Consider the following 17,909-nt stretch of genomic DNA (forward strand, 5'->3'; position numbering starts at 1 on the left):
ACCTATATGTCCAGTTTTCCCAACACCAGTTTTTTAATAAACTATGCTTAGCCCATTGTATATACTTGCTTCCTCCATCAAATATTAATTGACTGTAAAGGTGTGGGTTTATTTCTAGGCTTTCTATTCTGTTCCATTGATCAAGGTGCCAGTACCATGCTTTTTTGTTTACTATATGGCCTTGTAGTATATTTGAGATTAGGTAGCATGATTCCTCTAACTTTGTTTTTCTTTCTCAGGATAACTGTTGTTAGTATATAGGGCCTTTTGTGGTTCCCTATAAATTATTGAAATATTTGTTCTAGTTCTGTAAAATAAGTTATTGGAATCCTGATGGGAATTGCATGGGATCTATAGATTGCTTTGGGTAGTATAGACATTTTAATGATATTAATTCTTCCTATCTAAAAACATGGTATATGCTTCCACTTACTAGTATCTTTCTTCACTGTCTTATAATTTTCCATGTACAGGTCTTTTACATTCTTGATTAGATTTATTCCCAGGCATTTTATTCGTTCTGAAGCAGTTGTGAATGGGATTGGTTTCTTAATTTCCATTTCAGTTAGTTCATTCTTGGCATATAAAAGTGCAATTGATTTCTGGATATTTATTTTGTATCCTGCTACTTTGCTGACTGTGTTTATCAGTTTTAGTAGGTTTTTTTGGTGGAATCTTTCAGGTTCTCTGTGTACAGTATCATGTCATCTGCAACTAGTGACAGTTTTACTTTTCCTTTCCAATTTGGGTGCTTTTTACTTCTTCTGATCTCATTGCTGCGTCTAGGACTTCAAGTACTGTGTTGAATAAAAGAGGTAAAAGCAGACATTCATGTCTTGTTCTGATCTTAAAGGGAACACTTGTGGGTTTTGCCCACTGAGTGTGATGCTGGCAGTGGGTTTGTCATATACGGCCTTTGTTGTGTTTAGGTATGTTCCTACATTGCTGAGAGTTTTTATTATAAATAGATGCTGGATTGTATCAAATGCTTTTTCTGCATCTATTGATATGATCATGTGATTTTTATACTTTATTTTCTTTGTGTGGTTAATCACATTTATTTGCAAATGTTGTACCAGCCTTGGACTCCTAGAATAAATCCCACTTGATCATGCGTGTGACCTTTTCGGTGCATTGCTGTATTACGTGTGTTAATATTTTGTTGAAGAATTTAGCACCTATGTTCAGGGATATTGGCCTATAAATTTCTTTCACTGTAGTGTCTTTTTCTGGTTTTGGAATTAGGGTCATGCTGGCCTCATAAAATGAGTTTGGGAGCCTTCCCTCCTCTTGAATTTTATAAAATAGTTTGAGCAGAGATGTTAGATCTTCAGCTGTTTGGTAAAATTCACCTGTGAAGCCGTCTGGCCCAGGGATTTTATTTTGGGAGGGTTCTTAATTACTGCTTCAATTTCACCAGGTGTGATCTGTCTATTCAGATTCTCTGGTTCTTCTTGATTTAATTTTTGAGAATTATATGTTTCTAGGAATTTATCCATTTCATCTAGGTTGTCCAGTTTGTTGGAATATAATTTTTCATAATATTTTCTTATAATTCTTTGTACTTCTTTGGTGTCAGTTGTTATTTCTTCTCTTTCATTTCTGATTTATTTATTTGGGCCCTCTTCTTTTTTTCTTGATGAGTCTGGTCAAAGGCTTATCAATCTTGTTTATCTTTTCAAAGAACTAGCTCTTGGATTCATTGATGTTTTAAATCATTTTTTAAGACTCTATTTCATTTATTTCTGCTCTGAACTTTATTACTTCCTTCCTTCTACTCACTTTGGACTTTGTTTTTCTTTTTCAAGTTTATTTAAGTGTAAAGTTAGACTGTTTATTTGAGCTTTTTCTTGTTTTTTGAGATAGGCCAGTAGTGCTGTGAATATTTTCCTCTTAGGATTGCTTTTCCCATGTCCCACAGATTTTGGATTGTTGTGTTCTCATTTTCATTTGCTTCAAGGTATCTTTTGATTTCTTCCTTGATCCCATTGTTGACCCATTTATTGTGCAGTATCATGTTATTTAGCTTCCATGTCCTTGTGTGTTTTTCAGTGTTCTTGTGATTGATTTCTAGTTTCACAGCATTGTGGTCAGAGAAGATGTTTGATATGATTTCAGTCTTCTTAAATTTATTGAGACTTGTTTTGTGTCCTCACATGTACTCTATATCCTAGAAAATGTTCCCTGTGCACTTGAAAAGTATGTATATTCTGCTATTCTGGGATGAAATGCTCTGAAGACATCAGTTAAATCCATTTGATCTAGTGTGTCGTTCAAGTCCACTGTTTCCCTGATTTTCTGCCTTGAAGGTCTGTACATTGAAGTTAATGGAGTGTTAAGATCCCTGACTATGACTGTATTTCTATCACTCTCTCCCTTTATGTCTATCAAGATTTGCTTCACATATTTAGGTGCTCCTGTGTTGGATGCATGTGTACTAGGGTTATATCTTCTTGTTGGATCGTTCCCTTTATCATTATGTGTTGTCCTTCTCTGTCTCTTACTGTATAGCCTTAATGTTAAAGCCTATTTTGTTGGATGTAAGTTCTGCTACTTAAGGTTTTTTTTTTCTTTTCCATTTGCATGAAATACCTTTTTCCATCCCTTTACTTTTAGTCTGGTATATCTTGCCATCTGATATGGGTCTCTTGGGAGCCATATATATCTTGTTTTCTTATCCATTCAGCTACTCACTGTCTTTTCGTTAGAATGTTTAAGCCATTTACATTTAAGGAGGTTATTAATAGATATGTATGTAGTTCCATTTTATTATCAGATTATTTTCCTCTGGTTTTTTTTTCTCTTTTTCTTCTTCTTAAGGCAAGCCCTTTAACATTTGTTGCAGTAATGGTTTGGTGTTAACAAACTCCTTTAGCTTTTTCTTATCTGGGTAGCTCCTTATTCCTCCTTCAATTTTAAATGATAGCCCTGCTGGGTAAAGTAGCCTTAGGTATAGGTCCTTGCTTTTCATCACCTTGAATATTTCATGCCTCTCCCTTAGGCCTGAAATGTTTCTGTGCAGTAATCGGATGACAGCCTAACTGATAACTACCTGCTTTTCTCTTGTGGCTTTTAGGATTCTCTTCTTGTCTTTAAGCCTTATCATTTTAATTATGATGTATCTTGGTGTAGGTTGCTTTGGGTCCAGCCTATTTGGGACTCTCAGACCCAAAGCCCAAGTCCAAACTTCCTAGACTTGTTTGTCTTTTTCCTTCACCAGATTAGGGAAGTTTTCAGTCATTATTTCTTCAGATAGGTTCTCAATCCCTTGCTCACTCTTCTCCTTCTGGTATTTCCATAATACAAATGTTGTTACACTTCATGTGGTCCAAAATGTTCCTTAAGCTCTCCTCATTTTTTAAAAATTCTTTTTTCCTTTTGCTGCTTTGTCAGGGTGTCTTTTTCTACCTTGTTTTGCAAATCATTGATTCAGTCCTCTACTTCATCTAACCTACTGTTTATTCCTTTCAGTGTATTATTTACTTCAAATACTGCATTCTTTATTTCTGACTGGTCCTTTCTTACTGTTTCTATGTCATTTTTTTTCCATGCTGTTGAGTGTCCTTGTAGTCGTTACTCTAAACTTAATGACTGATAAATTGCTTGCCGCCATTTCATCTAGTTCTTCTTCTGGAGAATTCTCTTGTTCTTTCATTGGAATCTTTGTCTTCCCATTGTGTCTGCTTCTTTGTTAAAGTAATCGGCTTTCAACAGATCAACTGTTAAGCTAATCATGCTGTAATCAGTACCTTGGCTTAAAGCTCCACAGGGTAGGGCACAGTAATTTTTGTGGGCAGGGCTCTTGCTTCCCTTCAGGCCACTTGATGGGAGTTGCTTTGCCTGAGTAAGATGGCCACTGCATATGGGGAGGACTCATGACAGGGAGCCTGGTGGCTATTCCCTCAGTTCTCTCCCCCGAGGCACCAACCTCAGACTCTCCTCAGGCATCTCTAATCCACTCTGTCCTCCCTCTGCCAGAGCCCAGATAAGTGGCTGAAAATGAAATTTTTGCCATTGGCCCTTTAAGAGGTGCTCTGCATTTCCAACTATCTCTCCCTGGCAGACCAAACCTCTGCTGCCTTTCACAGCTGGGTGTTATCCGGATTCCTTTCTGGCTTTGGTGCTGTAGGCTGGGGAGCTCAGCTTGGGATTTAGATCCCACACTTCTCAGGGGGAAGGTCCCAGCCACTGACATATCCCTCTGGTGCCTCAGCAGCTGCCCGTGAGAGCCCAGACAGCCCTCTCACACGTCCCCCACACTCCCTACCAGTCTCATTGTGATGATGTGGTTTCTTCTGTCCATGGCTGTAAGGTTTCTCTCCAGGTAGTGTTCAGTTGGTTACTTATGGTGATTTTTCTACAATTTAGTTGTAGTTCCAGGCTGCTCTTGGGTGGAGGTTGGTGCAGCTTCCACTTACTCCTCTGCCGTCTTGGATCTCATGACTTGTTTTAAATGCCTGGAAGGCAAAGAAACCCATCTTTTTTCTTCCTGCAGTTTTTCTTACATACAGTTTCTGTGTGTAAGCCTTTGAGGAATGATTAATCAAAAGTATCACAGACTGTATTGGCAACTAGCACCTTTTTGTGAGTGATAATTCTGAAGATTTTGATGACACTTTGTTACACACGAGTAGTTTTTTTCCTGAAAAAAAAAAAACCCACAAAGTAGGACAATTAAACACAGTCTATTTCACAGTGAATCACATAATAATACATAGACCAGATCAGCCAGTATGAAGTTACTGAGAAAAGTATGATCATTGTTTTCTATTAGTTGTCATCATTTACTAATGAACTTTTTGTTGAGATCATGGAGAGTTTTCACTCTTCATGACTTAGAGAGAGACTAGGCATCGAAGCTGCCCTCTCCCCCCCCAGGCGTTTGGTCCCTCCTCTCCCTTCAGATGATTCTGCCCATGCTTGAATGAGACTTCCAATGGCTGCCCGCAAGTGACTCACACAGGTGACTCTGTGGGTCCTGGGCTCCCGTGGAAGGGCCAGGATGCAGAAGGGCAGTTGACAGATGGATGTTGTACCCTGTACAGTCCATGGTGCTTGTCACCACATTTGGAGGAACTAGTTAAGTCACATTTTCTGCTTTCTAGGAGCTCATAATTTGATATGGAAGAGTGGTAAGACAGATGGATAATAACCAAAATGCATAAATCAATAGTAAAATAGATTAAGGAGGGAAGTTAATTTAGAGTTGTGCCAGGTGGAGAATGTGCTGGGTTAACTGAGAAGGGATGGATGGTGGAGGAGCTGTGCCTTTAAGGAATAGAAGGAAAGTAGGATTTTAAGCTTTAGGGGCATGTTGATGAATTGGAAGGAAACCCCAAGGTCACATCAGTATGCAAAAGGGCAGGTTCTATCTGATGTTCATCTCCTCCTCTGCTGGACACAAGCCAGAGAGCAGGCTGGGAGCCAGCAATATCACATAGTTTTGAGAGGAGCTAATGAACTTAGGATCTCATGACGTGTTAGGGCCAGGTGGGCCACTGGACTCTGCTCTTTTAGCTTGCAAAAGCCAAAAACGTCCCTAGTCAAAGATGCCATTAACTAGGAAACAGGTTGATACCTGTTCTATGGATTTCTAAGGGTAAGAAATTATCTTTTTCTTCCTCAGCAAATAGAAGAATTTCTACAGAAGTATATATAACTATAGCTGTCTTTTTGTGCCCATGCTAATCTTTCAAGTTAAGTGACAATTGGTCCATATAAATTGCATATATGTCTCTTGTTTGCCTCCTTTGAAGAGAAGAAAACATCTAGATTTTTCTCTGTTTTTAGAAAAACAAAAATACTTTGTCGTTATTTTTTTCATTGGACAAATTTCTAAGACCATGAAGTACACTGAAGGGAACAAGTTCTATAATACCATCAGTAATGTGCTTGGTTCAAGCCATACTTTAAATGTAACATAAATTGGATTTTTATCATTATTTTGGGAAACATATTAGTGGGTTTTGGATGATTATCATGACACCTTGTAAACCATTAAAATTCCCTGGCTCCAGAGTTGTGGCTCTTCCCACGAAGAGAATTCATGTCCTCCTTGGAGATTTAGTAGCCGCTCTGAAGTAGTGTCTCGTATTTGATAAGGTTGTCATCACTTTTACAAACTGTACTCCAGTAGATTTACTGAATGATAGGCAAGGAAGTAGCTCAGATCAGACAGTTCTCAATAAATTAACAAGAAGGAACATGATATTCGGGGGCGGGGAAGGAATAATGAATCACAAAATGCCTTACTCATAAAATTAAGTAACCCTTAATAAATGTAAATTAATAAAATGTAATGGCTCAGCCTTTTATATTTTCCAAGAATTTAAACCAAAGTTGTAAACAAGTGAGGGCCTTATAAAGGGTAGGAAAGGGAGACTGCGGATCTGTGAGTGGCAAAGTAGTGAGTGACCTTCGTGCCAACTTTTGCCCCGATTCCATTGTAAGAATTAATTGTGCAGTTTGTCCTCCAGGCCACAAAATGAATAGGGCGTGACATTTGCTTATCTTTAGAAAAGGTCTAGTACAGGTGTAAATTCAGCATGGGATTTTTTTTAGGTTGGCAAGTTTTAAGAGAATGATTAAAAGGCTAGTATTTACATTGGACTTCATTTGGTCTTTGCCTTAAGAACCCAATAGCATCACTAATAATTGTCATTTTCTTTTCTTTCTAAAGCTAGTAAGTTGTTGAAGCATCTAGATTTGAATTTTCTCAGGTACTTTTTAGCCATGTCATCTTGGGGAATTGTAACTTTCTCTAACCCTTAGAATCCTCACTGATACTCAGGAAACCTGATGAATAATGCATGTGCAGGTGATTAGCACTGTATCTGGCCTAGCCAGGGGCTTCATCGTATACCTTGAAACTAAAATATGTGCTGAGGGGGACTTCCAGCCAAGATGGAGGCGTAGGTGGAAACACTGTACCTCCTCACACAACTAAGTTTAAAGTCAATGAAGTTTTAGTAATAAAAACACAGCCAAAACACAGAAAATTGAACTATATGGAAGTCCAACAGCAACGAACCATTCAGCCAGACCGGTAAGAGGGGCAGAGTCAGCAGTGGAGCGGGGTCGGGCTGGAAAGATCATTCCGTTGGACCAACCCAGGAGTGTAGGCAGCGGAAGTTGGCGCATCCCAGGCGTGGGGTGGCAACAGCCGGACCCAGTGAGGGCGTAGGGCAGCTGGCTGACCGTGGTCACACATTCGCACGTAGATAAACCAAGTGGAGTGAACAGTGAGACAGACTGCTCAGGCTAGGGCCTTAGAGATGGGAATTAGAGCTTGAAATCGCCAATTGGAAAGACTTTCAGGGTTGAGGTGCTGGGTAAGGCTCCCAGGCTCACAAAGAGTTCATTGGAGTGACCCACAGGGTCATAGAGGGCCCACACACCCAGGAACCAGCACCAGAGGGGCCCAATTTGCTTGTGGGAAGCCGCAGAGGGGACAGAAATCTGAGAGAGAGCAGAGCAAAGCACCATTTTTTTCCCTCTCTGACCCTGCCCTCATGAACACCTAAGGCTCCACCCCTCATACATAACAGGCACGAACAGACCAAAACACAATGGCCCAAGAACAGCTCAAACCCCAGAGCCTGTAATTCTAAGTGACCAAGAAATAGCCAACCTTTCAGATGCACAGTTTAAAACCCTGGTGATCAAGAAGCTCACAAAACTGGTTGATTTTAGTCACAAATTAGAGGAACATATGAAGGCTAAACTAATTGAAATGAAGGGAAATGCACAGGAAACCAATAGTGATGGAAAGGAAACTGGAACTCAAATCAAGGGAGTGGACCAGAAGGAAGAAAAAAATGACCATATAGAAAAGAATGAAGAAACAAGAATTCAAAAAAAAAATGAGAAGAGTCTTAGGAACCTCCAGGACATCTTTAAACATTCCAACATCCAAATTATAGGGGAAACAGAAGGGGAAGAGGAACAGCCATGAGTGGAAAACTTATTTGAGCAAGTAATAAAGAAGAACTTCCCCAATCTGGCAAAGGAAATAGACTTCCAGACAATCCAGGAAGCTCAGAGAGTCCCAAAGAAGTTGGACCCAAGAAGGAACACACCAAGGCACATCATCATCACATTAGCCAAGACTAAAATGAAGGAGAGAATCTTAGAAACAGCAAGAGATAAGGGGACAGTCACCTACAAAGGAGTACCCATCAGCTTGTCAGCGGATTTCTCAAAAGAGACCTTCCAAGCAAGAAGGAGCTGGAAAGAAGTATTCCAAGTCATGAAATCCAAAGACCTACATCCAAGATTGCTCTATTCAGCAAAGCTTTCATTTAGAATGGAAGGGCAGATAAAGTGCTTCTCAAATTCAAGGTCAAATAAAGGTCAAATTCAAGGAGTTCATCATCACCAAGCCCTTATTATATGAAATGTTAAAGGGACTTATCTAAGAAAAAGAAGATGAAAAATATGAACAGTGAAAGGACAGCAAACTCACAGTTATTAACAACCACACCGAAAACAAAAGCAAACTAAGAGGACAGCTAGATCAGGAGCAGAGCCATAGAAATGGAGATCACATGGAGGGTTAGCAATGGCAGTGGAAGGAGGAGAAGGGGGGAGAAGGTACAGAGAATAAGTAGCATAGACTGTAGGTAGAAAATAGATAGGGGGGAGGGCAAGAATAGTAGGGGAAATATAGAATCTAAACAACTTGAGACACATGGACGTAAACTAAAGGGGGAATGGTAGGGGAGAGGTGTGCAGGGGGGAGGGGAGTGAAGGGGGGAATAGGACAACTGTAATTGCATAATTAATAAAATATATTTTAAAAAGGAAGAAAGAGAAGAGAAAGAAAATATGTGCTGAGGGAAATGAATGATGTTTTTACAGCTCCGTGAGCCTGCAGGCATTCTGTAGGGTCTATTACTAACCAGGAGTGTGAGCAAAAGAGGAGGTTACCTCTTGTTTTGCTCAGAAGGAAGGAGAACTGAACAGGATAGTAAGGGGCGTGACTGGCAGAGAAGGCAGAAGCAAAGTCTAGGGTACCTGCACCTCAGAATTGTGTGATTTTTCTGATAGGGTGCTAGTGAAGGCTTGGAGCTGAGACTCAGGAACTTACATACCCTGAGTAGTGCATACACACTGTCTGTGTGGTAGGCTGCAGAGAAGAGTGATGTGAGCAAGGTGAAGAGGTGCCAGTTAAATCATTCAGTCCTCTTGAGTGTACTGGGGTCTGAACTAAGGAAAGAGCCATCTTGACCCCTAAAGCAAGGGACCCAACCCTACCAGACCCAACATCCCCTTTTATTACAAGAATAATATAACATCTACTTTGCTTCCTGAAATGAAATTTGTAAATAATATACCCTGCCTATATGTGTAATTTCAAAAAAGAATGATTTTCTAACTCTAATATGAGAGAAGTAAAAGCAAAATAATTTACAATAAGGTAATGCATATTTTAATGTATATATAGTCAAGAAATACTAATCTATACCCAAGAACTATACTAGAAGACATCATGATGTCTTGTTCCTCTTTCCAATGAGTAAATTTATGTTTAAAAGGAATAAAACATGCAGCTGAATCTGGTCAGGTCTTTTTTGATTATAACTGACATGAAAGAGGAACTAAGTAAGAAAGTTCCTATATGTACGCATATAAGTATATATGCAATTGACACTAGTGGGGTGGCCGCAAATTAGATCATTTGGGTACATCGCACTGGAGATTCAAATTATGTGGACAGTGTTGACTTTGCTGTCGTGTTTCCGAAATGGAATCAGCTTATTGGTGACATTCCAAATCAAACAGACACCCCTTGATTTACGTGACAGTCATGTTCCTAGCAAAGTCAGTGTGTATAAAAACTGTGCCAAAGAGCTACATCCTGTGAGCCCACAGGAAAGCCCGGCAGAGCGTGCAAAGGCTGTGTGAGAAGCAGACCGTTCCATGTTGTACAGGACCGCCGTGCACTTTGTGAGGTGTCTGACATCCCTCGTCTCGCCCCACCCATCAAGGGTAGCACCCCAAGTGTTTGTGAGAACTGAAAATGCTCTCACAAATGCCCAGAATGCTCTCTTCACACCACAGCCTTCAAGGAATACAAGAATAAGGGGGGAAACACATTTGAGGGGTAAATCTAGCTGTCTCAGAGAAAGGGCTCTTCGAGAGCTGAGACTTACCGGTGCTTGTACCGGGCTTCCTTGACCACCCTTTCTTCTTAAAATAAAGCTCTCTTCAGAGCAGACACTGCCTTTCCTTGCTTTTCTGAATCCAGATTGTCTTTATAAATACTAAGTCTTCAGTGTTATGCTAATGATTATTCCTGAAAACCATTCCAAAATTCCCTGGTTTTCTGGCATTATTTCTCTTTCTATCACCTTTTATATGTGCCATTATCCATCTTCCTGTGACTCAAAAACCCTTATTGTAATTTTCCTATGCTTACTGCCTATCCTGACTGACTTTTAACACACACAAGTTTGCTCTGGGCGATTTCAGGGCTGGCACGTGATGGCAGCTAATAAATCTTCATTTATTTCTTGGTGTGATATTCAGGGATTGGGACCACCTGTAACATCCTCCGTGTGTCCTGGTTATGACTCTAACTCTTCTCTCCAAGTGGGGTATAAGATGTGGAGCCATCACTAGGGCTGTCTCACAGCCTCAGACAAGGCCGTGGCCTGCCCATCCTGGACCCCCACAGACCCCTCCCAAGTCCTGAAGTCCCATCTCAAAGGACTCAGGGTAGCCCTGGGCATCTGTCTTTTAAAGCATTCCACATGAACCTGTTGGGCATCCAGGCAGGCGCTGCCTCAGGTTCCTCATCTGTACCTGTTAATGCTGTGCCTGTGTATCCAGATGGTTTGGGGTGGGCCCAAGACTGTCCCAAGTCAAAAAAAATGTGGAGCTATCACTATTCCCTTGTTATCTGCTAGTAGTTTGCTTAGCAGGTTTTGATAGTAAAGGAAGGACAAAAATAGTATCTTGCTACTTGTACATGTACAACTAGGTACCACACCTAACACTTCATCTAGCACAGAAGGGTGTTTTTTTAAAGTGTGTGAAACTCAGATGTTTTATCTTTTTTTTTTTTTTTTTTTAGCTGACGTCTCAGCATCCATATGCTGAAGTTTTCATCGGTCAGCCACACGTCTGGACTGTTGACCTCAGCAATCAGGACGAAGTTGAGGATGCGGTGAAAGCAATTCTAAATCAGAAGGTTCATTCTTTTATTTCATTTTTTCCCCATTTGTAATGTGAACTGAAAAGTGTGGGGTGTATCACAGGACCTTTGTTTGAGTAATTAAAACATTTCCATGTCAGCTTAACCTTGACATCAGAAAATAGCCAAGCCACTGGACTTAGCCTGGGGATTTCATGGATGTTCTGTGAAATGGGAACAGAGCTGGTGTCCAGATGTGTGCATGGTTTTAAGACCCTTTGACATGACTCCTGGGTCCCAGGCATAGTAGTAGGAGCTTGGATCATAGTACTTGCTCCAGGGACCTAATGATGTGACTCCCACAAAGGCCTAAAAAGATAGACTTGATCTTCTAAAAAAAAAAGTGAGGATGAGGAATGTTTAAAGAAATATTCCTAGGTTGTGCTTTTATGTTGCATCCATTTATTTGGCTTTTCTACCTAAGCATTTCCTAGAATTTTGTATAAGTAACTAACATCTCTAGACTCTCTTGATCAATTCAGCAGATGTATTATTAAGTACCAACTGCGCACCGAGCATCCTCTGAGCCTCTCTAGGGGATGCTGACTTCCATAAACCTAGTCAAGGCTGGCGTCCTGCGTGTAGGAAGCTTACCACCAAGCAGGAGTAGTTTAAGTTACCCTCTCTCCCAACCCCAGGACTATGGCAGCTTCTGTCGGGTGGACCTCTCCCCTGTACTCATCCTATCAGAGCACTTTTTCCATCCTGTTTTGATTTGTTAAGGGAAGCAGTACAGGCATGGTTGGCAAGGCAGACTGAAATCGGGCAGTTTGGGCTCAGGTTCCAGCTCTACCTCGTACTAGCAGCATCCCATCCCCTCAGGCAGTTACCTAGCCTTTGAGCCTCAGTTTCCTCATCTCCAAAGTAGGCTAATATTATGTACTTTAGAGGGCAGTTGTGGGGATTTAGTGAGATAATGAGCATAAAGAGCTTACGGCAGTGTCTACCACATGGTATGTGGTTCGTTAGTATTATTAAGTCAATATTAGTATTATTTTTATAATAATATACTACTCTTATTTTTTGTCATTGATAGTCTTGATCTCCACTAAACTCTAAAAACATGAGGGCAGTGAATACATCTAACTTTCTGTATTCTGAAAACCCAGCTTAGTGATTTACTCAGTGGATGGAGAGAGGGAGGCATAGATGTTTGCAGAATATGTTCAGTGCCAATAACATGCCAAAGACTGAGGCGTGTAAGTTGGGATAGACTTTCTTGAAATTGCAGCTTTGAGTTAACTCTTACAGGATGAGCAAGATTTGCAAAGTTAAACAGAGAAGTGAGCTCAGAATAGCATGAGTTCCAAGCCCAATGTGAGTAAAGGGAAGAGCCTGGAAAAGCATGAACCCTGTGAGGACGGGCCATTGACCCATGTAAAAGGCCATCTTTCCCTTTTGAGAAATGAGATGTGCGTGGCCCACTGAACTGCCGGTTTCAGTTCACTCAAAACACCTCCAGGGGAACAGGAGCACAGCTATGCATCACCACGTTCTGCGCCCTCTGAAGAGAGGGTGGTTGTTGACTTTTGGTGTAATTTCTCAGAGTTCCCATTAGTGACAGATGATGTCAATCCTGGCCTTGACAGTTTAGGGCAGAAGTCCCCCAGACATCGGGTGGCCAAGCCAGGAGAGTGCCGAGTGGAGTGTGGTGCCACTGGACTCCATCAAAGTGTCCCCCCCATGTCTAAAGCTTCCCCACCAGAAAGTCATTCCTGTGGAGACCGAAGGTCTTTCTTCTTTCTTAAGTCTCCAAGCCCCGTAGCGTATCAGTTTCTTGGAACTGCCGTAACAAAGAACCACAAACTTGGTGGCTAAACAACAGAAATTTATTTCACGCCAATTTCAGAGGCTAGAAGTCTGATGTCAGTGGGACCATGGTCCCTTTGTGTCTTCCACCTTCTGGTGGCTCAGGTATTCTTGAATTTCAGCTACAGCACTTTAACCTCTGTCTTCGTCATCGTATGGTGGCCTCCTTAAGTGTATGTGTGTCTGTCTGTCTTCTCCACTTCTTATAGGACATCTGTCATATTGGATTAGAGCCCACTCAAATTCACTGTGACCTCATCTTAACTTGATTACATCTACAAAAACCCTATTTCCAAATAAGATCACATTCACAGGTAGTAAGAGTCAGGACTTCCTCATATCTTTTTGGGGGACTTCCATAAACCTAGTCAACCCCAACCCACATACTTAGTTAAGTGCACATCCCCCTTAAGTGGAGTAGTGTAAAAAGTTACTGTAGAGGTAGAAAACCTTGCATCGTGGAGTCCACAGACGTTTTCGATAGTAGATCCCTATGGTCGGTCGGAAGTCAGTAGGCGTGCCTGGCACACAGAGCACCAGGAGTGGGCACTGCTCGCTCCCACGTGGCGCAGGCTCCGTTCACTCTGTGGAAACGTGGGTGCCCCCACTCATCAGCGTTTTTTTTACCTCATTCCAGAAACTGTGTAGGGCCACTTGTTTTTTAAAAAAAGTAATTATTGTAGATGATAGGCAGAGAGAACCTCTTCCTACGCATCTAGAATTTATATAGCCCTTTATGAGCCCTGTCCCTTTTACTCCTTCTTCAGTTGAGAAGATTAAGATTGAAGGAAATTAGCTAATGTACTCAAGATCACACAGTTCATAAACAGTAAAACCTGGATTGATACCTCAGTCTTTTTGACTGGTGGTTAAGGTAATACAGAAGATGAAAGGGGAAAAAAGGCATGAAATGAAGTAAAGGGAAAGACGAGAGTAAGAAGGATGAAGTAAGGAATGTGATTAATACAAAACAATTGTCATTAAAACCCTCCCACTAGTGAGAAATGGGTCAGAAGTGGGTGTAAAGCTTTCTCATCTTTAATTTACAAGATTTAAATTATATGACAAGTAAAAAAAGCAAGAAAACAACTTATCATTAAGAGAAGAAACTGAATAAAACTAGACCTAGAGATGGCCCAGGTGTTGGAAGTATCACACAGCAACTTTAAAATGCTAGGATGAATGCATTAAAAGCCTTGGTGAAATCAGTAGACAACGTCTATGAAGAGGTGAGGAATTTCAGCAAAGGGGTGCAAACTTCTTAAAAGCCAAATTAGAAAAAGTTAGTACTGAAAAATACAGTATCAGAAATGAAGAATTTTTTCAATGGGCTTATCGGCAGACTGTACACAGGAGAGGAAGATATCAGTGAACTTGAAGACTTCTCAGTAGAAAGTTTCCAGATCAAAACACAGAGACAGTGGAGGAGAAGGTAATGGAAAGTGTCCAAAGCCAAGATCCTTCCCAGCGCAGGGCCTGCACCGTGCTGCCAGCAGACATCCTGTCTGTGGCGGGAGGAGTAGCACTCCTTTATCCACAAAGCAGGATGACCCAGAACTTTCCCCTGCTGCTCCACAACTGGCCCTGCCTGGGTTTCTCAGTGACTGGTTGTGGTTTCAGCATTTCCTTTCATTCCTTGACTTGTAGCGGAAGGAGTGCCATGCAGAAAACTGTCACACACACACACACACACACACACACCCTCCAATCTGCATAACAGCTTCTGCATCACAGGCTCACTAACATTCTTCATCCCCAGACCCTGGCTTCTGCTCCTGTCCACAGCAGGATGGCAACTCAGGGTGGCAGAGGTGGCTTGATACAATTTCATTTTTTTTGCTTTTCCTTTAAGAGAAAATTGTTTGGCTTTGTGTCTTTTAAAACAGTGAACTGGATCACAAAGCAGTGAATGAGTCAGCCTCCCTTTTGTTAAACTGAGTTTGGTTGCTAGGACAATACAGGAAGAACTATTTTTCCGTATACTTTAGTCCCTTTGAACTAATCCACTTCCATTTCCAGTGGATGCCCTTTGGAATATGTTGTAGGAACAGCCTCCAGCATTCAGCCTGCTCCCAACCACATGACTGGAGCTGCTGTCTCCTGACAGATGACCACTGATGTTTATTTCGCTCTGGAAATCCCACCCGGCTCCCTGTAAATGAGCCCAGTATGCCCAGTGCTCTGTGGTCAATTGTTTGTTTGTTTCTTCTATGAACCTTTGAAAAAAGACATGTCTCTAGGCCAGTTATAGGAAGCTTCTGGAATTATCCACTGATTGAATGTATAAATAACCTTTAAAAGAAAATATAAAATTTACTCTTGGTATGAAGGGCTATGTCAGGGTTAGAGGGGACACAGCAAGTGCAAAAGCTTGAGATGAGAAGGCACAAGCTCGGAACAGGGAAGTCAGTTTTCAAAGTATTTTGAACTTTTCAGCAATGAACCATCTGGGAACAGAATGACTTCTTTTCTAGCAGAACAGTCATGCCCTGGCAGGATAGTGCTTAATGCTCCCCGCTTTGAGCTCAGTTTGGATGAATGTAGCAGAGATGGTGAGATACAACTTGTGAGGTGCACCATCTAGTTGTATGTTTGAAGATAAATTAGCAATCATAGTTTAAGATTTAAAATATAGTGTGTAAATTTTAAAATATAGAGATGTAAATGTAAATTTTAAGATTTTAAAACGTAGTGTGTAAATGTAGTGTGTAAACTAACATAAAAAAAGAGAGGCTGCCTTGAGGCCAACTGCTGGCAGGCCCACAGAAGAATGTCTTCTCTATCAGTTGTCCCATTTTCAGCTCATAGATGTTTTGTCTGGTTCTCTATCCTATAGTCTCGAGATAGGCAAGTACAGACTCCAGAGGGAGATGGTGAAGGTGCCCTGTCTCCTCTCGTGGACAGTGCTGCCGGGCTCTAGGAAGCTGTAACACGCTGTTTGCCAATGGTTGTCTGCCAAGTGAAATTTCCATTCCAGGTTGGAAACGCTGGCTGGCTGTCCTGCAGACACAGGCTTCACAGTGCTGGCAAAGCCCGGTGCAGCAGGGGTCGAACTCACCTTCTCCCCTCCCCACAAGTGGCGCAGTATTGGTCAGTCTGCCTGCCCACCCCAGGAAAGCTCCCTCTGGGTCTCAGGCCACCCTCGAAAGTAGTCCAGGCTCCTTAGCTTAGAGATCTCAATGCTTTTGTGGAAATCCAGGGAACATCTTCTCAGCCTTATCTCCAGCCTCTGTGATTCTGAGCTCTACCCTCCTGCTGTCTTCTTTGGTGTCTAATCTCATATTATTCACTCTACTTGGAATACGTTCTGCACCTTGGCTTGCTGGGATCACCATTGACCTTGACAGCCCAGCATGAGCATAAGTCTGCTTTGACCTCTCAACCTCCTAGGACCCTCTACATGAACTCTTTGTAGCACTTTATCACTGTTGTTTTTTTTCTTTTTTCACCACATATTATAGTTTTCGGCACATGTCAGTCTCACCTATGACAGTAGAACAATGCTTTTGTCATCACCATGGGGGCTTAAACCCCCATCGTGTGCCTGGCCCAGAGCAGTGAGCGTGCATTCACGCAGCAGCTGTCGGCGGATGCTGAGTCCCTGTATGCACCACACTGCTCAGCACTGAGAGGCAAAAACAGCCCAGCAGCTGCAGATGCTGCCCCGAGGGGGGCGGGGGACGCTTACCTCCTTGAAGTGATTCTCCCCACCGTTTGCTGAATGCCTTCTCTGTGCTAGACACTGAACTAAGTGCTTTACTTTTTCTCCCCCAACATAATCTTCACCACAACTTCAAAGAGGTAGGTTTCTCTGGTCACCATTTTCCACATGAAAACCTGAGGCTCAGAGATGGGAGGTAATTGGCTCAGGATCCCACAGTTAGTAAGGAGCAGTGAGGCTGTGAGCCCACGTCTCTCTACTTCCAAGTTCGTAGTTGCAGCCCTTCACAAGGTTGACTACAGGGCTGGCACCTGAGTGTGAGTGAGTCAGTGGAAGACTGGGTAAGTGTCTCATATTCCTTGTCTTCCTCTTGTGATACCATGTCTGTTTCCTCAGATTGAGCCGTACATGCCATATGAATTCACGTGTGAGGGGATGCTGCAGAGAATCAACGCTTTCATTGAAAAACAGGTAAGGCTCTGCAGAGGCCGTCTGTCTGTGCCATGTCCTGCTTCCTGCTACCCAGGCAGGCTCTCATGAAGAGTTAGGAGCTCACCATGGTTACGTGGTTATTTTCCTGATTTGAAAGACTCCAGAAGTTGGATAATGGTTTGTTGGGATTCTAAAGCATGCCCTGTCATGGTCAGCCAGCAGAGTCAGTCTGTCCCCGGGGGAAGAATGTTCTTTATGACAGTGACAGGCCAAAAGGAAACTTATGGGAGAAATGGAGTGGTCAAGATGGCAACCTGCCCTCACTGGGTTCTGAGAGGCATCGAAACTGCTTGGGGGCGGGGCACAGAGACAGCCTGTGGTCCCGCCTGGTGGTCTGTTCTCACCTTGGGAACAGAAGGACTGAACCCTGTGGTTTCCAAGCATTTCTTTAATATGTGCTCTCTAATTCCAAATATGTTAGGACTTTTCAGCAGTTTTCAAACGTCTTTTAAAACAGGACCCCTTTTCAAATGAAACTTTACGTGAAATCTAAGTATATAAAACAGACAAAAGCAGAACTTGACTTCCAAAGCAGGGGAGAGTTCTGTAAGTCCCGTGACCCCGTCAGAGCGTGGGTGCTATGGCTCGTGGAAGTAAAGGCCAAGCGTGTCATTGCTACCATTTGTGATTCTCTGATTCCTCAGGCTTCAAAAGCAACGCATCTAGAAATAGGCAGACTGAGAACCCCTGTGGGTAGGGGAGTATGAACTCTTTGACCAGATTCCAGAAATAAAGGGCTTCCCTTAAAGG

The 17,909-nt window shown here is 42.1% G+C and overlaps 1 protein-coding gene across 5 annotated transcripts in view; it reads left to right on the plus strand.

Moving 5' to 3' along the window:
• MGAT5 (alpha-1,6-mannosylglycoprotein 6-beta-N-acetylglucosaminyltransferase) overlaps positions 1-17,909 on the plus strand; it is a 358,323-nt gene that overhangs the window by 317,459 nt on the left and 22,955 nt on the right. For all 5 annotated transcript variants that reach the window (XM_037068662.1, XM_037068737.1, XM_037068872.1 and 2 more), the window contains 2 exons: positions 11,078-11,194; positions 17,064-17,138. In XM_037068662.1, the coding sequence (XP_036924557.1) occupies positions 11,078-11,194; positions 17,064-17,138 (192 nt within the window). The remainder of the gene's footprint in view (positions 1-11,077; positions 11,195-17,063; positions 17,139-17,909) is intronic.

The sequence above is a fragment of the Sturnira hondurensis genome, unplaced genomic scaffold (assembly GCF_014824575.4).
Source record: "Sturnira hondurensis isolate 20B ecotype Veracruz unplaced genomic scaffold, ASM1482457v3 Scaffold0000256, whole genome shotgun sequence".
NCBI lineage: Eukaryota > Metazoa > Chordata > Mammalia > Chiroptera > Phyllostomidae > Sturnira > Sturnira hondurensis.